This window comes from Artemia sp. Qi Xiang Cuo, chromosome 16 (genome assembly GCF_049724085.1).
Source record: "Artemia sp. Qi Xiang Cuo chromosome 16, ASM4972408v1, whole genome shotgun sequence".
NCBI lineage: Eukaryota > Metazoa > Arthropoda > Branchiopoda > Anostraca > Artemiidae > Artemia > Artemia sp. Qi Xiang Cuo.
In genome coordinates, this window is record NC_142809.1 from 7235915 (window position 1) to 7258850 (window position 22936).

General features: G+C 33.4%; 1 protein-coding gene across 1 annotated transcript in view; it reads right to left on the reverse strand.

The window, feature by feature from the left end:
* LOC148942519 (NPC intracellular cholesterol transporter 1-like) overlaps nucleotides 1-22936 on the reverse strand; it is a 230048-nt gene that overhangs the window by 20899 nt on the left and 186213 nt on the right. The window contains exons 15-21 of the mRNA XM_089102181.1: nucleotides 22070-22243; nucleotides 18636-18887; nucleotides 16251-16502; nucleotides 11308-11474; nucleotides 9255-9379; nucleotides 4432-4586; nucleotides 2392-2582 (exon numbers count right to left, since the gene is read on the reverse strand). Of these exons, the coding sequence (XP_088958307.1) occupies nucleotides 2392-2582; nucleotides 4432-4586; nucleotides 9255-9379; nucleotides 11308-11474; nucleotides 16251-16502; nucleotides 18636-18887; nucleotides 22070-22243 (1316 nt within the window). The remainder of the gene's footprint in view (nucleotides 1-2391; nucleotides 2583-4431; nucleotides 4587-9254; nucleotides 9380-11307; nucleotides 11475-16250; nucleotides 16503-18635; nucleotides 18888-22069; nucleotides 22244-22936) is intronic.

Consider the following 22936-nt stretch of genomic DNA (forward strand, 5'->3'; position numbering starts at 1 on the left):
AATTCGCAAGAAATATAAGCCTTAAAGTAAGATAAGTAAAGTAAGTAAGATAAGTAAAGTAAGTAAGATAAACATAAATACTTTGTTTTTCAGTGCAAGTTAAAGCTGTTGGTTTGTCGCAAAAATTGCAAAAAATTCGCAAGAAATATAAGCCTTAAAGTAAGATAAGTAAGTAAGATAAGTAAAGTAAGTAAGATAAGTAAAGTAAGTAAGATAAACATAAATACTTTGTTTTTCAGTCCAAGTTAAAGCTGTTGGTTTGTCGCAAAAATTGCAAAAAAATCGCAAGAAATATAAGCCTTAAAGTAAGATAAGTAAGTAAGATAAGTAAGTAAGATAAGTAAAGTAAGTAAGATAAGTAAAGTAAGTAAGATAAACATAAATACTTTGTTTTTCAGTGCAAGTTAAAGCTGTTGGTTTGTCGCAAAAATTGCAAAAAATTCGCAAGAAATATAAGCCTTAAAGTAAGATAAGTAAGTAAGATAAGTAAAGTAAGTAAGTAAGATAAGTAAAGTAAGTAAGATAAACATAAATACTTTGTTTTTCAGTGCAAGTTAAAGCTGTTGGTTTGTCGCGAAAATTGCAAAAAAATCGCAAGAAATATAAGCCTTAAAGTAAGATAAGTAAAGTAAGTAAGATAAGTAAAGTAAGTAAGATAAACATAAATACTTTGTTTCTCAGTGCAAGTTAAAGCTGTTGGTTTGTCGCAAAAATTGCAAAAAATTCGCAAGAAATATAAGCCTTAAAGTAAGATAAGTAAGTAAGATAAGTAAAGTAAGTAAGATAAACATAAATACTTTGTTTTTCAGTGCAAGTTAAAGCTGTTGGTTTGTCGAAAAAATTGCAAAAAATTCGCAAGAAATATAAGCCTTAAAGTAAGATAAGTAAGTAAGATAAGTAAAGTAAGTAAGATAAGTAAAGTAAGTAAGATAAACATAAATACTTTGTTTTTCAGTGCAAGTTAAAGCTGTTGGTTTGTCGCAAAAATTGCAAAAAATTCGCAAGAAATATAAGCCTTAAAGTAAGATAAGTAAGTAAGATAAGTAAAGTAAGTAAGATAAGTAAAGTAAGTAAGATAAACATAAATACTTTGTTTTTCAGTGCAAGTTAAAGCTGTTGGTTTGTCGCAAAAATTGCAAAAAATTCGCAAGAAATATAAGCCTTAAAGTAAGATAATAGTTTTAGTCTTCTGTGCTCCATACTACAAAATGATCTTTGGCCCATTTTCGGGCTAAACAAACTGTTTTTCAAATCTTTTTTTGAGTTTGCTCTGTCAAGTTTGCAAACGTCAAGTTTGCTCTGTATCGATTTTAGATTGGAAAATACGAGGAGAATTGGTTGAAAATCGTTGCAAAAAAGAAACTTTCTCTATTTTAAGAAGAAAAAATTAAAAAAAAATTAAAAGAAAAATCTATAGAAAGCCAGAAATATATTCTAATTCTGGCCTGGTGAATGCGTAAACTAATGAATCCTCAAGATAGATAGGCCTAGTCTCTGTGAGAGGCAAAGCTGGTATAGCTTTTTCAGAGTTGTCAAAAAAAAGGCTGGAGCCAAGAAAAAAAATTTAAACTAATTACTTGAAAAAAAAAAAAAAAAAAAAAAAAAAAAAAAAAAAAAAAAAAAAGCTCAAACTGCGTCGCATTCAAGGAAAGTGCCAAAGAAAAAAAAACACAAAAACAAACGCGAAAAGTCAATGTGAAAAGAACCAAAAAACCAAAGAAAAAACCAAAAGTGAATAAAATTCAATAAAAGCCAAAAATTAAAAGAATTAAAACCGAATACCTAACAACCATAAAAGTGAGTCATTCACCAATATCCGCAGTTTGCACAAAATCCAAAAAAATTATGAACTGCCATCGACGGATACTAGCGAACAACGGATATTGGCGAATGACTCGCTTTTATGCTTGTTAGGTATTTGGTTTTAATTCTTATAATTTTTGGGTCTTATTGAATTTTACTCATCTTATACGTTTTTGATTTTTTCTTTGTTTTTTTTTCGGTTCTTTTCACATTGACTATCCGCGTTTGTTTTTTCTTCGGCACATTCCTTGAATACATTATTTCGTTTCGTGCAGAAAAAGAGGGGCGGTTGTCCTCTCGAAATATTCGCTTTGTTTGTTTATTCAGTATTCTCGTTTGGCCTTAAGAACCCCATTTTTGATCGTTTCCTTTTCTTATATTATGGCAGGCCAATATGGTTTAAGAAACTACCTTTTCAACTTAGAATAAATTGGAGGACGAAAGGGGGGGGGGGGCGGAATCACAGCTGTGTCGACCTCAGGCGGCTTGGTGCTGCATTAAGTTGTTAGTCGTAGTGGTAATACACCGCCCTCCGTTTTCATACAGAAAAACATGGAAAATACAAAAATTAAAATGTGGCATACAAACCTGTATGGAAAAACTTCATGTGGTCCATTTGGGTCGCCATCATTGAGCATAGTGGTAATGTTTTCGGCGATCATTCGGGCTGCAGCCAGTCCATTATAATAGTCAGAAGATGTCCTCATGACTGAGTGGTACGTTTGGAAGTAACTGCTCCTAATAACAGTCTGATTTTCATACATTTCTCTTTGGACAGCCTGGAAGTATCAGTAAATAATTAATATGGAGCAAGAAAAGACGCAGACACAAGGCCACGCATCTGGCTTAGCTTAGGGTTTATGTCCACTCTGAAACAAGCGGTTTCACGACGATCTTGCAGTTGTAACTTGCACAAAAAGAACAAAATGCTTACATCATTGGATTCATTAGTTGAAAATCTATCCATTCACCGAACCAGAATTATGATTTTACTTAGAATTTTTTTTTGGGAACATTCTAAACTTACTTAAAAAAACATGGAAACGGCCCTTTTTCCAATGATTTTTAATCAATTTTCAACGTGTTTTTAATCTAAAAAACCATCTACACCAAATTTCAAAAATTTAATTCGGCAGATGGATAGAACTGAATATCATTTATGGAAGGATATCAAAATTGTCTGTTTTCTTTGATATACAGAAATCGTAGGAAAGCAGAAAAATAATATCCTAAAAATTACACAGTGAACATAATCCTTAATATCCTGAAATGAAACAGCTTAGCAATTGATAACTTATTTCCATTTATTTTTAAAACGTGATTCATGGCACAAGGCTCGTTAAAATTTCGGAGTGGCACTACTTCTTTATTCTAGGCTAGACAAGTACCACCTAGGGAGAAGCAAGCCCCATCGCTTATCCTTAGCGTTTCATAAGACGCAAGTAACGTCAGACGTTAGACGTTGCTGACGTGAACGTTGATAGACGTGAACATAATCCTTAATATCCTGAAATGAAACAGCTTAGCAATTGATAACTTATTTCCATTTATTTTTAAAACGTGATTCATGGCACAAGGCTCGTTAAAATTTCGGAGTGGCACTACTTCTTTATTCTAGGCTAGACAAGTACCACCTAGGGAGAAGCAAGCCCCATCGCTTATCCTTAGCGTTTCATAAGACGCAAGTAACGTCAGACGTTAGACGTTGCTGACGTGAACGTTGATAGACGTGAACATAATCCTTAATATCCTGAAATGAAACAACTTAGCAATTGATAACTTATTTCCATTTATTTTTAAAACGTGATTCATGGCACAAGGCTCGTTAAAATTTCGGAGTGGCACTACTTCTTTATCCTAGGCTAGACAAGTACCACCTAGGGAGAAGCAAGCCCCATCGCTTATCCTTAGCGTTTCATAAGACGCAAGTAACGTCAGACATTAGACGTTGCTACTTAAAACGGTCAGGACTAGTTGTCATAACGGATATCGTAACGTGTGATAACGTAATTCCTGGTACAAGACAACCCCTGAAGTAATTAATTCAACTTTTTTTCTTCAATTTTTTCAAGGATGAAATATTCTTTTTTTATTTTTATATGCAGTTCAGAATAACTCTTCATACCACTACGACGAATATTAATTTATTATATTAAGTGTTGAATTCTAAGTTAGGAAAGAATCAAAAGTCTAAAGGACCTAAAAGAACCGACATTTTTCCTGGGCCACTTGAAGATCCGTGGACCGCTATGGTCCATGGATCAGAGTCCACAGACCTCTGTTTCCATATAGTCTTTGCTTTAGTTGATTTTATTTTTCAAGAAAGTAGAGTTACATGCAAAAAAAGACAAGAGAGATTGAAAAGACGAAACAAACAAAAATTGATATTTTTGTTATACTCCAGAGATTAACGTTTTATAATTCCGAGATTCCACTACTCTATAGGGGGAGTGATTACCTTTTGGACAAGTCATTCCAGGCTTGGGGTAATATTTATCAAATGTCTCCTGAGTCGGCCATTCTTTGTTATCGATGGTAAAGAATGTTGGTTCACACTTGAAAAGATGAAACAAGACAAAAGAGACAGAGACAGAATTATTATAAAATTTTAAAGTTTCGAGAACCTACCGTTCCATAGGACGGATGGCCACCTTTTGGACAAGTCATTCCAGGATTATCATTCAAGTAAAACTCAAAATATTTATCAAATGTCTCTTGAGTCGGCCATTGTTTGTTATCGATGGTAATAAATGTTGGTTCACATTTGAAGCATGAATACTGATCTATAAAGAAAAAATAAAGAGAGAACTTAATACGTAGTCTTCAAAACAGCATATAAAATAGGACTTAAACAAAGTAAGAAAACAAATTTCCCTTTGTAATCGATATTTTACTATGTAATAAGCTGTCTACAGAAGATTTATTTGAATTATTTAACAAAATATGGGAGGGGGAGGGGGTAAAGTCTGTAAAAAGAAGACAGTTTTTGGTCTTTTTGAGAGTAGGGTTGGGGGTTATCCCTTTACCTCCTCCTTTGGGTGCCTATAATCATTTTAATGCGTCAATGCTCGCTCAACGGTAGTAATAGAAACGACTAACAGTTAAGTTTCATCGTCTGTTTTTTGTTTAGTTTCAAAGTGTGACAGATTCAGTTGTAATGTCAGACCAATAAACTTTTCGTATCTCTTATACATTAAATTCAATAAACTAAAAAGAATCTATAAACTTCAATAAACTGTACAATTCCCCGGTTTTGATAAATTTCGAGAAAAGGTGGGGATTAGAAATAATGTTACTTAAGCATCAATTAAACGGTCTATAAATCAAACAGTTCGTGGTAACGAACTGTAAGTAAGGAGCGACCCGGCTCAATGGTAACCGAAACTCTAAAAAACGGGATTTTGATACCAATAGATACATCAAAAGAATCAGATTTTAATTCTGATTTCAAATATATAAGTTTCATTAAATTTAAGCTTACCTATCAAAAGTTACGTGCCTGGGAAAATTTGGCAGATTTTCGAAAAAAGGGGAAGACCCCCTAAAAGTTATAGAAATATAATGAAAATCACACCATCATATTCAGCGTATCAGAGAACCCTACAGTAGAGCTTTCAAGCTCCTACCTACAAAAATATGGAATTTTGCATTTTTTTGCCAGAAGAAAGATCACGGATGCGTGTTTATTTGTTTGTTTTTTTTGTTTGTTTTTTTTTGGTTTTTTTTCCCCAGGGGTGATCGTATCGACCCAGTGGTCCTAGAATACCGTGGGAGGGCTCATTGGAACGGAAATTAAAAGTTCTAGTGCCCTTTTTAAGTTACCAAAAAAAATGGAGGGCAACTAGGCCCCCTCCCACGGTCATATTTTTCCCAAAGTAACACGATCAAAATTTTGAGATGGCCATTTTGTTCAGCATGGTCAAAAATATGATAAAAATGTCTTTTAGAATGACTTGATCCCCCAAAGTCCCCAGGGGGAGGGCTGAAAGTTATGAACTTTACTCAATGTTAACATAAAGTATTGGTTATTGTGAAGTATACAGACTTTTTCAGAGGAGATTTTTTCTGGTCAGTGGGGGAAGGAGAGGGTCGGGGGCTATATGGAAGGATCTTTCCATGAAGGAAGTTTTCATGGGGGAAGGGACATTGCTATGAAGGGGGCGCCGGATTTCCCAGCATTATTAAAGAAAAAGATCAGGAATTAAATAAAAAAAAACAAGTTTTTCAACTGATCAACTGATTGTGATTAAGAGGTAATTTTTAAAGAACTGGGAACAAAATTTGAACTATAGTTTAAAGAGAAGGGTATTGACTAGAGGGCGAACCCCTTAATATACGCGTTAAAGTTTTATGAATATAGAATTTCGATACGTAAGTTAATACTAAGTTACGTATATTTATTACTAATAAAAACGTTCGTAAATAAAATTAAACAAGTTTCGAGAAAGCCATTTAACCAAATATAATATGCAAAATTTGTTTTAACTTATTCATGTACGGTGAGCAAAAATCAAAACCTGAATTAATTAAAAAACGTTAAGAAATTAAATAAAAAAACAAGTTTTTTTAAACTTAAAGTAAGGAGCGACATTAAAACTTAAAACGAACAGAAATTATTCCGTATATGAAAGGGGCTGTCCCCTCCTCAACGCCTCGCTCTTTACGCTAAAGTTTTACTTTCTCACAACTCTATTTTTCTAAACAATAAAAAAACTTTAGCGTAAAGAGCGAGGCGTTGAGGAGGGGACAGCCCCCTTCATATACGGAATAATTTCTGTTCGTTTTAAGTTATAATGTCGCTCCTTACTTTCAGTTTAAAAAACTTGTTTTTTTTATTTAATCGGAAATAGACTGAGTTTTGTGCTTGGCTAAATAAATATTGGTGGTGGCCAGTACCAATTCACGTAGTGGCATTAAATAGGCACATATGGAACCTTTAATTTATTTTTATTTTTACAACGCTATTCATGGCAAAAGACGCATTAAGTTTTAAGTTTGAGACTATTCCATGATTCTGGACTAGACAATGACCACCTAGGTAGACACAAAAAATCTCTTCCAAATCTTATACTGCGTTCGGACATACCAAGGAAGATTGATACTTAAAACGGTTTGGATTAATTGTCCGATAAGTTATACTTTCTAGCTCCAGAAAATACAGGATAAGTGAGAATAAGCAACATTACATATAGAAAAAAGAAACAGAAAAAAAAACACTATTAGAAAAAAGAATTGCAGAAAAAAATTATATGCAGAAAAATCTAGAAAAAAAAATTATATACAGAGAACGAAAGGGACAGTAATAGTGAAAAGGGGCACATCGTCAGGGATCTGTAAATAAGACTAATTTTACGTTGGATTACAAGTGATCATTCTTGTTATTCATCTTATTGTCAATTAGAGTTTCAGCTAGTACTTGGCCGGATAAGTATTTGTCGCTATTTCTTACAGATTACATTCGGGGAAGTTAAGGTTAGTCGGATACGGGATGCTCAAACGCAATTTTATGGTTTATACAATTTTAGCCATCTATTGATTCAACTGATATTTCACGAAACATCTACTGATATTTCGATGTCTTATAGAAGTTCAGATCCAAGTTGAAACACGAGGCTTATTTACCATGAGGAAGAATTAGTGACAGCATCAAAAGGATTAAAAGATAATAAGGCCCCAGGTGGTGATAGCGTGGTAAATGAGCAGGCGTTTGATTCAGCTGATAGAGGAGCTTTAGTGAAGGTTCTATCTTTGATTGGTATACCAGATAAATACATTAAAGTGATTAGTGCCATGTACAAGAATAAAATTCCTGCGGTTAAGGAAGGAAATGAGGTTAGCAGCTGGTTTCGTGTTAAATCAGGAGTTAATCAATGTTACCTTGTATCTCTCATTAATATGGATCATTTTGATGGACCCGGTCTTAAGAAGCACAGCAAAGGCAATGGGAGAACACAGAATGGGGAAATAAAACTCTCCAAGAACTGGATTATGCTGATGATTTAAGTACCCTAGATGAAAGTGTGAGCAAAATGAATGAACTGATAGCGGTTTTGTGAGTTCAGGGTGCAACAACAAGTTTGAAAATGAATGTCAAGAAGACTAAATCGCTAAAACTAGGAATAAGTGAACGTGAAGAGTTGATGATGGGTAACAAGAAGATCAATTGGACAGCTTCATTTACCTATGCAGTATTATTAGTAAAGCCGGCCAAGGCCCAGGGCATGTTTCCACATTTGAAAAAGTTTTAAAGAATAGGAAGATAAGCCTGCGAAACAAGAACTCGCCATATTGGAAGCCACAGTGACGACGGTGATCTAGTATGGTTCTGAAGCATAAAGAAATAGTTAAATAATAAATATACAATTCGATCCGTCATTCAATGCTCTATCTAAACATAATAATCATTCCAGACGCAAATATTGATGGTCAAGTCTCATAAAAAAAAGGAAAATTCATCTGATAAAATGAATAAGAAAATTACTAAATCAAAAGAAGTCATTTCATCAATGCTCAAGGTAAACAAATCGTTTCAGGCTAGGGTCTCGGGGTACTATTCTTTGACCTTGAAACCATAAACTACAGACAAGGTTAGGAATACAACGCTCGAACGATTTTGTCACTTAAAATGGGTACTAGATATCAGAACGTCCATCCGAATTAAACCCACGGGATTGGGGTGCACACGAGTGCAACTGCGGCAAATAAAGGATTTAAACCACACACACCCAAACGGGAAACCTCGAGCGTACAACGAATAATGAAGTAACTCTTTCGAAAAATGTTTGAGAAGCAGACATTTTTGAAAAAAATATAAGTAGGTAACGACGAAAATAGTAAAGAAAAAGTAAAAAAAGGAAACGGTGAAAAGTATACCCGACATATAGAATACACGATAGAAGAGAGACAGAAATTGCTCTAAAATATTGATTAAATTAAATAACGTCAAAAATAATAAAAAAAAGATAACATCGAAAAGTTTTGGCAATAACATAAAGAAAATAGCCAAAGAATAAGAAAAGGTTAAGAATAAAGACATTTTTTTATGATGCAATTTGAAAACATTACGACAAAAGAAAATTTCATGATAAAAACACTTTGGCAAGAAGATAAGGAAAATAACCAGAAGAATAAAATACGTTAAAAAGGAAATTTTTATGATAAAATTTAAACAGCTTAGCACGAAAGAATAGAATAAGTAAATAAGAATTAATAAATAAACGATAAGTAAACAAAGAAAGCAAAAATTAAACAAAAAGTAAATAAAAGTAAAAAAAGCAACGAAAAATTTTATGGTAAGTAAATTTTGGGAAGAAGATAAGATAATATAATAAAAAATATAATAAAATATAAAATAATAATATAATAAATAATAATAAAATAAGATAATAAAAAAGTTTAAAAAAAGTATCTTTTATGATACAATTTGAAAAGACTAAGTTAAAAGAAAATACCTCCAGAAGAGGGACAGAAATTGCCTTCACTGTCGACAAAACAACAGCCGGTATATTCGTCAGAAAAACTTAACCAATCATAAAAATCATCCAGCCATGATCCTGAGGGGGCAGCAATATATGTCCTAAAATAAAAAAAATAAAAATTTTTTAATGCACATCAAGAATATACTATAATATCGTTGTACAACATATATGCTACCTAACAAAAATAGAATGCACAAAATTAGACACAATCCAGTAAAATGGACAAATGCTACTTAAAAAGGGACACATTAAAAATATTAACAGGGGAAATATTAAATACTTAAAAAAAGAACAGATAGACAGATAGAACTTAGTATCTATCTAAAACATATAGAATTTAGTTCTATCTGTAAAAAAAAACTAAAGCTATATGGTAATGAACAGAAGGGGACGGTAATAATGTTTTAGCAATGTTTATCGGCCTACTTTTATTAAGTAGGCTGATTTTTATTATTATTTTTAGTCAGTTAATAGTCATACAAAATAGCTGCAATGGCGGCACATGACAAATTCATGTCGTGCAAGATAACACCCATTGAATATTCAGATCATAAGCAAACTGAGCATAAAAGCAAAATCACTATTTAAAAAATATAAAATAGCTGTAATAGCGGCACATCACAAATTCAAGTCGTGCAAGATAACACCCATCGAATATTCAAATTATGAGCAAACTGAGCATAAAAGCAAAATCACTATTTAAAAAGATAGTTATTAGAAAAAGACGCAAGAACACGCTAGTTAACGCTAAAGTATCCCGAACAAGCTTATAAAAATAAGAAAAAATGCACTTGTTCCCGAAAACTTTCAATCTTCCCGAGGGATTTTGATAATTTTTCCGATTAACACACTTATGAGATAGGTAAGAAATAGACATACCTTTAGAATTAGAATTTCATCTTGAATCCAAAAAAACGTTCATTTCCTTCGGAAATGAACTTTTCCCCGTCTTCTAATGCCCAAAAATATACTTTGAATTGTATATATAGTGAATTTTCCTTTATTTTGTCAAACTGTTAATCAATTTTAAGACAAGTGGCTTACGGAGAATTCAGTGCGTATACACAACTCAGGGTATATATTTGTAGATTATGAGGAGGCAGGGGGTTAAAATTCATTTCCGACATAAATAAATTATACATTTGGATTTAGGATGAAATTTTAATGCTAAAGGAACGTCTATTTCTTAGCTATCTCAAAATGATAAAAACCGTAAAGAAGGGAGAAACAAGGATAAAAACAGCCAGTGAAAAAAAACGCAGATTCCAATTCAAATATTTTGGACAAGACCTCCACTTGACCGTCCTCAGAGCAGAATAATAAAAAAAAAATCCAAAGATATTATAAAAACCAAACCTAAAAAAAAACATAAAAACTAAAAAAAAAAAAAAAAAACAAAAAAAAAAAACCCAATCAAATTAACGGTGAAAGGCTGAATAATTTATACTATCCTTTGAATTTTTTACCTGAATGTAAACAATGAACTCAGTAAACATTTAAATGTTTACCTAAAAAAGAATGTTTACCTAAAAAGTATGTTTCCTAAAAAGCATGTTTCCTAAAAAAAAAACATGTTTACCTAAAAAAGTATGTTTACCTAAAAGAAAAGCACATTTATCTAAAAGAGTATGTTTACCTAAAAAAGTATGTTTCTTAAAAAAGTATGACTCGTTTGGTCCCTTTAAAAGAACCGTAAAAACGTTTTTGGAGAATCTTTTTTCAATTATTTCTTTTTTTATTTTTTTCCCTTCTTGCTTAAAACCATCTGTGGTTGACGTCTCTGGTCGAAGTTGAAATTATGCGTTGTTTTGTTTATTGGGCAAGGCACTTTGCTCCGGCTCGGTTTTCGCCGAGTAGTCAGCTGGCAGCTGATTGGTATTTCTTATTAGCGTATGTGCGTGTTTTTTTCTCCTTTTTGTCTCTCTTTTTCCCTACCATAGAGCCTAGCGGGGATGGGCGGGGGGGGGGATATGATGCTGAATATTTTGTTGTGTTGATAAAATTTTATCTAATTTATATAACTAACCTGTTAGCGATTTTGGCAGAGAGGTATAACTGAGTAACGACAGAATCAATATCACAGCCAGCGGATCCACATATTCTCCTTTGGACATCAACGGCAGTCATGTTTAAGCCACTATCTTTGACAACGAAGTAAACTGGTGCTCCTACAGCTAAGTATGTCGAAAGGGCCTGAAAGAAACGAAACTGACAGGTTAAGCGAGTTTTCTGGAACGACAATTTTCCAAGTAAATGGAAACGCGTAACCACGTTTCCGAGACCACAAGTTCGTGGTGTTTTGTAAAAAAGGACCTAGGTCCAATTTTTTTTTTTTTTACAGGAGAGCAAAATAAAAATAAAAACGAACAATGAAAAAATCTTCTCAAAAGTCAAAATTTAAGAAACTTAAAACTTTAAAGACTGATTCCTAGTTGGCTGTTCGATGGAAATTCGCTGGAAATGTCCAACTTGCAGAATTGTTCGTTACTTAGAAGATAAGGGACTACGCTTTTTTTACGCCCTTTTTTGAACAATTTATAACTCCGTTAAAATTAAAGATGAGCCCTTTTTAAATAAACCAATCGATAGACCTCTTCGAGCTGTTTCGAACCATGTGCTTAAACTCACTTTCGGAAAAAAGAGGACTTGGGCCCTTTTTGCAAAACGCCACGGAAGTTTCCGTTTAAAAGATAATGTCGAGATAAACAACTAAGGATAAAATCTTAGTAAAAAAAATGAACTAATAAAATAGCAAAAGTTAAATATATATTCATTTTCATATAGCGACCAAAATATACAAGGACACCGCAAAAAAAAAAAAAAAAAAAAAAAAAAAAAAAAAAAAAAAAAAAACCTGTAAGTAAAAAAAGAACCGTTTTTTCTGTTCTCATTTTTTGCATGGGTTTTCTTGCACTTTTTAAGCTATTTCTGTTTTCGTATCTTCTTCTGATTTTATATTTCTTTAAATGTCTCAAATAAATCACTGAGGACACTTTTGAGAATTGATTATACCTTCAGTTAAATATTTGTACAAGACTTACGAGATTTTTTTTTATTCAGATCAACTTTATTTGATCTCTATTTCTATTATTTGCCATAATTATTTGCATGTTACATTGCTGTTTGAGTTTTCTGGAATTTTCACAACTAATTCTAATTATCAGAATAACCTGACGACTCCTAGATCTGACTTTTGTTACGAAACTCGTCCGACATCGAGAGCGAGTTCCAGAATTCGTTGTACTGGACCAAAAACCTAGAACCTAAATCCAGCTAAAATCTGTAATCAGTGTGATAAACAACTGTTTAAGAGTTTGCTGAAAAACCATCCAGAAAACCAATCTATTGGAGAGTAATACTGTATTTTCTACGTTTTCCTTGCGTTAATTCAGTGGCATCAACCCAAACAAAGTTTCTATTCTTATTATTTGTTCTCAAGTAATTCTAATTATCAGAATAACCTGACGACTCCTAGATCAGATTTTTGTTATGAAACTCGTCCGACATAGAGAGCGAGTTCCAGAATTCGTTGTACTGGACCAAAAACCTAGAACCTAAATCCAGCTAAAATCTGTAATCAGTGTGATTACAACTGTTTAAGAGTTTGCTGAAAAACCATCCAGAAAACCAATCTATTGGAGAGTAATACTGTATTTTATACGTTTTCCTTGCGTTAATTCAGTGGCATCAAGCCAAACAAAGTTTCTATTCTTATTATTTGTTCTCAGCTACTTCTAATTATCAGAATAACCTGAAGACTCCTAGATCAGATTTTTGTTACGAAACTCGTCCGACATAGAGAGCGAGTTCCAGAATTAATTCAGTGGCATCAACCCAAACAAAGTTTCTATTCTTATTATTTGTTCTCAGCTACTTCTAATTATCAGAATAACCTGAAGACTCCTAGGTCAGATTATTTTCTTCATTTTCCTTGCATTAGTTCAGTGGCGTCAACCCAAAAAAAGTTTTTTTTCAGTTTAGGGGGGTGGGGGAGGGAAATACAGTAGTGGCAAATGCCCCCTTGATTGACCTTACTGTGTCAGTTGAGTTAGTTTAAGGTTGGCATACTTTCCGTTTGTGATTATTTGCAGCACTCAAGTATACCACTAGGCACGTTTCCTGTCAGTTGAGCATGTATACATATATTTCTGCTTAAAAAAACACGTTCTATTGTACGTTATTCTGCTGTTTTAAGTCATGAGGCATCAAATCAGCCATTTCAATTGAATTAAGAAATTCCGGCGTGAATTCAATTCCTACTTTCTGTTAGTCCTTCACAAAGTAACACATTTTATAGGATTTTTCTTCTCCTGGGATTCGGGGTGATTGTCACTGTTGCTTCTCTTCTAACCGCAGATTTCGTTGTGCAACATTTCGTTTGCAATTCAATGTGATTCTCCATGTCACTTGTTCAATGTCACTTGTGCCTTTTGGTTTATCTGTTTGGAGTCATTTGTCATCTTGCGTAATATCATATGCCTCATAGATGCCAAAAACGATACGACCCCCACCCCAGGGAAAAAAAATGATGTAATTTCTGCTCTTTAAATGTTACGTCACACTCATGAAAATGTTTTTTTTTTAATTAAGGCCCTAAAGGAATTTTCCCGAACTTCCTCTTATAAAATATATTTTTTAAAAGCTAAAGTTCGAAATAAATAATTTCCAACTCTTGACCTATCTAGATCATTCTTTTAGGCGAGAAAATCTCACCTGGCGAGAGCCATTTTTGAGAATATATATACATATACATTAATATATATATATATATATATATATATATATATATATATATATATATATATATAATTTCTCACTTAAAGAGAGTATACATGATCAAAATCCTTAACAGTTTTCTTTTAAAAATACTTATAAAAATGAATTTAAAAAAAAATGCAAATCTTTCAATAATAAAATATAATAAATTAAAATTAGCAGTTTAATTGACACTTGTGCATTCCTTGCAACATGCAGAATTGAACCTCAGTCTGAAAGTTTCCATGCGTGGCTTTATCCGCTACGCTGTCACAATGTGTTTGAGTTGGATATTCAGAAAATAGATGAAATGGATAAGTAGTTTGTCTCTGAGAAAAAACGACATAATACCCCAGAAAAGCAACTACTATTGCAACCATGATGTCACTCTATTTTCATTTGAGAAGATTTATTCATTTTACTTAATGTTGCCTATAAGCGACACTAGGGCCGATGCGCTTAAGCCGGCCTAGAACCGGGGAGCAAGAAGTCCCCGGGACCTCCAGTATGAATGGAGACTTTGTGAAATTCTGGGCCCATCTTGGTCACAAAATGGTTTTCCACACTTAGCGATTCTCGTCTATCAACGAGAGTCGAAATCTTGCAGCGACAACCTCAAGCCTATTACCTCTGACTCATTATACATTCATGCCTATAAATATTGTGCTACTACGAGGAGGCAACCCATAATTTACAACTTAGCTAGGAAGAGGTTTTTCAGCCCCAAAAAGCCAAACAAAATTGACCAGACCCAGAAGAGATATCCATTAATCGAAATCCAGTGCAAATGCTGTGTCATTTACTAGGCTATAATTTCCTCAAGGGGCAAAACTCCTCAAGGTCACTCTGCAGCACTATTAGCAGTTACGGTTTTGGTTAGGAAATCTTGTGAAAGCTCCATACTGAAGCAACTATTAGGCATAACAAGTAGGATGTTTTTGGTCAGGGATGGGGATGGAAAGAGGAGCTATATATATATATATATATATATATATATATATATATATATATATATATATATATATATATATATATATATATATATATATATGGTCTCTTGAGTATAGAAATGAGTCAGTTAACGTTACTCCTAAATTTTGTGTGAAAGACGTGTGGCAAAGGCGTGTAGGCGTTTAACAAGTGTCATACTAAACACGATAACGTTGGCTTAGGGCTTATTCGATTCCAAATTCTGATTTCAAGGGTCAGACTTAGGGGTAGGGTCCTCAGAGTTTTCTGGGAAGTGGAAGAGGGGGTAGTACTTCAAAAGTAGTTTAAGCCAAATACATTTCATTCAAATTTTTGAATGTTTTTAGAAAATTTCCATCCATGGAGGTCATAGACCTATTCGTAGCGGGTTATCCTTTTTAACAACTAACCTTATTTAAAAATTCCAGCCACTTATTAATATGAATTCCAAACATAAATTAAAAAAACAAAGAAAAATTCCAGCCTTAGGCGGAGGATACGGGTAGGTTCCTCAGAGTTTAATGGGGAGGGGGATTCCAAAAATTGGTTTAAGCCCAATGCATTTTATTTTCCTGAAAAGCTTACTTTTTTCTGAAAATTTCCGTTCATGGAGGTCACAGAACTGGTTGCACTGAGTGACCTTCTTAAAAAAAAACCTTATTTGTAAAATCTTACCACATAAATATAACTTGCAAAAATAGATTCGAAAAACAAATATAGGCTCCATACTTAGGGGGAGTATGGAGGTAGGGTTCTCGGAGTTCCCCAGGGGAAGAGATATGTCAAAAAGTGCTTCAAGCCCAATACATTTTGTAGAACAAATAAAAGTTAAAATAGGGACAAGTCCTTTGAAAAAACACCTACATTTGGTCACAATTTTATACATTTTTCAGAAAGTGTCGGTTCATGGATGTTACAGGCCTAGTTGTAACGGCCTGTCCTCTTCAATGAGCGACCTTATTTGTAAATTCTTACCATACATAAAAATGAATTCAAAAAACAAATTTCCAAAAACAAATATAGATTCCAGCCTTACCGGGAGGATCGGGTAGGATCCTTAGTTTTCTGGGCGGGAGGGGGGGGGGGTATTTCAAGAAATGACCGATACCCAATATGTCTATCATTATATAAAGCGTAATTCAGAAACATTCTTATTCAGAGAGTTTAGAGGCTTAGATTTAGGCAGATTTCCTCTTAAAGAAGGGGATATTTACGGTTGACCGGATTTTATTTATAAATTCTTACCTTAAAATAATCCTGCATATAAGAATCCAGGGGCATAGATATTTCTTGGTCCAGTCCCACATCAATTTGAGAGACGACACAAATACTTGTGGTAAGCCAAGCAATAAAACCAACAATGACTAAAGGTCGGATCCATTTGTTCAGGACCAAAGGGGCGTAAATCAGGTCAAATACTTTATACAGGGTTCCTTCATCTTTTGGATAATCTTTCTTTGAACCACGAACACAACATAAAATGTCCCAACGGTTACCCTAAAGAAGAAAAGAAAACAATTAAATTAACGATAAATAAAAAAAAATTATATCAAAACTAAATTTGAAGTACCAAGTACAGTGAAAACCCTCCTCCTAGATTTTGAAAAATACCTTTCTTTTGGATCTTCATCAACAAAACTGAAAACAATCCTTGCTCCCTCCCTCTATATTATTCTGGATTGGCACCCCTGCCTATCACTATAACTAAACTTAGCATACATGTCTCATACATTCTTGCTGAAATCTTTACGGATTTGGAAATTTTTTCCAGAATCCTTTGGAATTTTTTGTTTTAGACAAAATGTTGGATAATCCTTATTTTTCCCAACAAGAAAAAACGGAGAAGTAAAGAAAGACCTATTATCTTCGTAAGCACAGCAGATGTATATCTTGTTTGTTTTTAGAGTGTTTTTTTAAGTTAGCAAATATAAGTTACTATAAAAAAAGAAGTCGAATAATAAAAAAAATAATAAATATCTATAAACAAAGAAAGAAAGTAGTAATCTCTTCTGATAAGAACTCTTTAACAAACCGAGTTTTTATAGGAGGGACTCCACGAAGCGGTTTCACAAACTACCAATACGGATTCTTTAAATATTTCACAAAAATTTTCACATGCAATGTTTCATAACGACTGGCGCAATATGCTAAATTGACGAGAAAGTCACAAGTTGATGAGCACTGCCACTTGCAGGATATAAAATACTTATACTACAACACAGGACAAATCCACTTACGGTCATTACAACTGCACCCATGGCACCCAAAACTGTCACCTACAGGATATAAGCTACTACTACTATAACAGTCCAACGCAGCACAAACCCACTTACGATCAGTACAACTGCAGCCAAAACTGCCACCTACAGGATGTATACAACTGCACCAACAACATCCATAACTGCCAGCTACAAGATATAACCTAAAATTATTATGACAATCCAACGCAGGACAAACCCACTTACGATCAGTGCAACCGCACCCACAACTGCCAGCTACAAGATATAAACTACAATTATTATAAGATTATAACAATACAACGCAGGACAAACCCACTTATGATCAGTACAACTGCACCCAAAACTGCCACATACAGGATGTATACTACTACTACTATAATAGTCCAACACAGGACAAACCCCCTTTCAGTCAGTACAACTGCACTCACTGCACCAGCACCTGCAATCAACAAGATGTAAACAACAATTATTATAACAATTCAATGAAGGACAAACCCACTTACAGTCAGTACAACTGCACCCACAACTGCCACCCACAGCATGTAAAATACAGCTACAAAAACAATCACGCAGGAAATACCCACTTACGGTCAGTAAAACCACCCCCACTGCACCAACAGCTGCCACTTAGAGAACATAAACCACTACTACTATAACAATCAAAACAGGACAAGCCACTTACGGTCAGTGCAACTGCACCCACTGCCCCCACAACTACCAGCTACAGGATATAAACTACAACTATTATGACAATCCAACGCAGGACAAACGCACCCACAACTGCCACCTACAGGATATAAACTACTACTACTACAACAATCCAACGTAGGACATACCCACTTACGGTCAGTGAAAGATGTCTTTCTTTCTTTTGTTTGGTTCCAAATAGTTTGACAATGAGCATAATTTGATTTAATAGCATCAGAAACTGCGTAACATGATTTAGGGCTTATTTGCTTTTGGTTAGTAAATATATATATATATATATATATATATATATATATATATATATATATATATATATATATATATATATATTCTCAAAAATGGCTCTCGCCTGAAAGAATGATCTAGATAGGTCAAGAGTTGGAAATTATTTATTTCGAACTTAAGCTTTTAAAAAATATTTTTTATAAGAGGAAGCTCTAGGAGAACGTCCACCCCCACAAAGCAAAATCCATGCAAGATCCCTGTCAAGAAAGCTGCAAAATACTCACATTTTCAACTAAAATGTATCGGTAAAATATAGGAAAATTTGTGTAATTTAGTGCCCTTGGGCTATGTGGGTTATGTCAACGAAGGAGGTATGTTTATTAGACTTTTCAACTATACTGACCAAATGATTATCTCAAAATTTCGATCCGATACAACTCAAATAAGTAATACTAACCTCTTCCCTTTTAATATCAAGAGAGAAAATAGCGACAAAGCAAGTAATTTGTAGACAAAAGTTGAAAAACATGGCAAAACCAGCATACAAGGCAAAGGCTCTCACTGCTGGCATGTCTGACAACGCTCCCAGGAAGAAACAACAGGTCTGGGATATAGATGACAGCAGCAGAGTTGGACCCACTTCCCCTAAAATCCTGCCAATGCGTTGCTCGTTAGTTTCTGTTGATCGCCGTGGCTCACGTTGGTGTGTCTGCAAGGAATATAACATCATCAAAATTATTAAAAGAAAAAAGTCGTTATTTTCAAGTTAATGAGAAACAATAAAAACCTGTGAAATTTGACTGCGAGAGAAAGGACAAGAGATAGGGAAAACGCAGTTTTTTGTAATGCGTATAACGGGAATTAAGTTAGAAAACAGTGTTAAATAAGCTAGAAATATGTTACAAATAAGTTAGAAAATACCGTTAGATAAGTTATAAATAACGTTAAAAATTAGTTAGAAAATAACGTTAGATAAGCTAGAAATAAAGTTACCAATAAGTCAGAAAATAAAGTTAGATAAGTTAGAAATGACGTTACAAATAAGTTAGAAAATAGCGTTAGATAAGTTAAAATATCGTTACAAATAAGTTAGAAAATACCGCTAGATAAGTTATAAATTACATTAAAAATAAGTTAGAAATAACGGCAAATAACACGATTTTATCAACTTCATCGTTTTTTAAATGCTAATCATTCGTATTAATTTCTGTGATGAACAGATGATAAAAAAATATAAATAAATAAAAATAAATGACAAAAATAAAAAACACTAAAAATGAAAAGCATAATATCCTTTGCTTAGGATCTTGAATAAATAGCCGTTCAAAGGGCGAGGGGGGCGGGGGGGGGCAGCCGTAACAAGCTGCCCCGGGAGCCATCGCTGGGGCTTACCTATTTTGATCAAATTTTTTACTTTGCTTCGGCTTTTTTGCTTATATTTTAGTCGGGAGGGGAGCGCTGTAATTATTTTTCCCGGGGCGCCACTATCCCTAGGAACGGCGCTCTGCTTGAATACAAGGACAATATGGATGCAAGTGCAATCATTTCAGACTTTGACTAAAATTACTCTTATTTAAACACAAATTTTCAACTAGTGATCAAAATTTGGTTATGATGCCGTAGTGAGAAAAATAAGCCTTGACAAATTCAAGAGACACTATTAGAAATACTGCCCTTGCAGATGTCATAGAAATATAACAAAATTAGATTCTTTTTTTTTCAGATTCAACTCTTTTTTGAAATCAAGACCCGGTGGGTGAAAACTTTTTGAACTATTCTTAAGCTGGGCTACCATTACAAATTAAATCAACTTTATACTCAGATACAAGCCCTATGCTTAATAAAAAAGCAAATTAGAAAGTGCAAGAGATAGAGGAACTTTCTCTTTCCATTTGTACAGAAATAAAAAAAAATAAGATCAAAACCAAAATTAATAGTAAAAAAAAAGAAGAAAAAAACGTCATGAATATAAACAACAAGTACAGCAATGGAATTTTTTTTTGCAAGACAGTGGACCTCAAACCTCAAATGAATATTTCGACCATATATCGAAGGACCGTCTTCAGCAAAACACAATTGAATATATAAAAAAACTGATATTAAAATACGACTTTCAAAACTATTTATTTTTCTAAACAGTCTCAGAATCCTCATTCCAACGAAGTTCAACCAGGAAATATTCGTTTGAGGTTCGAGTTCCACTGTCTTACAGAAAAATCCTATTCTTCCACCTGTAGTTTGTGTTTATGATGAAAAGGCAGCGTGGTCTTCGTCGCTATTTAAAAAAAGGTCATGATTTTCAAAATAAAGGAAGACCAATGAGATTAGACAAAATCAGATAATAATATTCAGTCTCCTCCCATTTGTGCAGAAAAATAAGGAGGAATACTTGTCTCCTAAATGTTGCATTCTAAAAAGACACTTTCTATATGTTATCCCCCTCCCCTCCATGATTAGACCTATGCAAACTATTCGCAAAACCCAAGAAATGTTCTAAAATAAAGATGACCCATCTATCTTTCCAACTTGATAGTTGGATTTAAATTTAGAATACGTTCTTTCTAAATTGATTTCCAACTTGGATCTATTGGATCTATTTTTCCAACTTAATGGTTGGATTTGTTCTGCATGATGATATCCCAAATTTAGAATACGTTTTTTTTTTAATACATCTTTTGCATATGTCAAATTTTTACAATCCATGGACAGGTTGCCAATTGCCCAGGAAAAAAAAAGAACCCAACAAACAGTTCGACAAATCTTTTAGTAGAAAGGAAAAATCCTTAAAATATGTAAACTTACTAAATTCGCATGTTCATTTGTCATTTGTTTTGTCAAAACTATCACAAAATTCAAAAAGTTTTTACGTTTTTTTACATTTTAAACTTTTCATTTCATTTGAAAAGTAAAATTTTCAAATTTTCAAAATGTTTTCTTTTATAAAAATAAAATCATTTTTTTTCTTTTTTAGTGACTTCAAATATTAATTTTTTGACTTTGAAACCTAGATGTTACTTGTAACGATTATAGATTTGAGAAAAAGTCTCACCAGAAAGCATAAACAAAATTCAGTGAAAACACAAGAAATTGCCAAGGGAAACTAAAAAGAAAACAAAATAACTGAAATTAGAGACATGTCACCAGGAATGACAGCCCAGGATATGATACCCAGTTGTCTTTAATTCAGAATAATTCCAGAGGAAACAAACTTAAAGTTCAATACAACTGAATAAAGATGACGGGAAACTAAAAAGAAAACAAAATAACTTAAATTACAGACACATTAACAGGAATGACGGCCCTGGATATGATATCCAGTTGCCTTTAATTCAGAATAATTTCAGAGGAAACAAACTTAAAGTACAATACAACTGAATAAAGATGATGGAGTTGGTATTTTCTATATAATCACAACTTGGCAGCACTTAGCAACCAATATCTATGTTTTAAAGTTTGGTCAATTTGGGCCCCAATTTGGTCCATTTGGAAATATATCCTCTTGGCTTATTGATAACAGAGAAGAGGACATACATGTTCAACTCATTGTTTCTCTGTCAACAGAAATGACGACATTTAATTTGAGAAAATGACGACATGACGACAGGGAAGAGAACACATTGTTTCTTTAAAAAACATATAACAGAGAAAAGGTGATGACAGGCAAGATAACATATATGTTCATTCATAATTTTAGAATCGTAATTGTTCATTCATTTTATTTACCGTACACATTAGCTACCAAACACTGGTAAGTTATAGGTAATATAGGTAATATAAGCTATATCAACGTTGAGAAACTACACCATTAGCCTATAGTTCACAAGTTCCCTTATTTTCCCATTTTAAGAAATTAAATACTTTATCAAAAAATAAATACTAATAAAAACCTACTTGAACTAAAATGAAGATGTTGTCCACTCCAACAGCTAATACAAGGAAAGGTATAACTTCCATTATGATCAAAGTAGATGACACTCCAATGAATCCATAAAAACCAATGGAACTGACTACAGATAAAACAACAATGAATACTCCTCCAAAGCCAAGAGTGAGTTTGCTGTCGACCTTGAAGAATGAACAAAAATAATATAAGGAGTAAAAGCTTTAAGTTCAGATTCCTTCCCTCCAAAATGTGAATAATGGGGCTTAAATAGGTTTCTCCCGTTGAGATAAAAAAGTGCATTCACCGAAAGGTAGCTCTCAATAGACACACTGGAGAAACCTTTTTAAGCCCCATTTATAATGAACTAATTAATTCTGATCGTTTTTACTTAAATAAAAAAAAATCACATTTTGCAACCTAACCTAATATGTGATGATGTTTTACCTGAAAAGCGTTTAGTTTTTAAAAATGCTCTGTATAAATTAAAAAATTCAAATCCCATTCAGAGTTGTATTTTTTTATTCAGTTATCCTTTCACCGTTACATGGAAAGAATCGTCAAACTTTAGTTGTGCTTTGTTTTAAGGTTTGAAATTTTTTTATATCCTTGGATTTCTATTAGTAATTTTTATGTTATTATCTTGCACTGAGGACGGTCAAGCGGAGGTCTTGGCCGAAATATTTGCATTTTAGTCCACATTTTTCAAATCTGGCTTGCATTAATCGTCGTGTTTCTCTTTTTTACTATTTCTTCGTTTTATTATTATTAGCCAGTGTGTTCTCAGAAATTATTTATTTAAGTTCAGATTCCCTGCCCCCAAGATGTGAATACTTCAATGCTTCAGACAAACAGCTATCTTTCTAGCAAACCTTCGG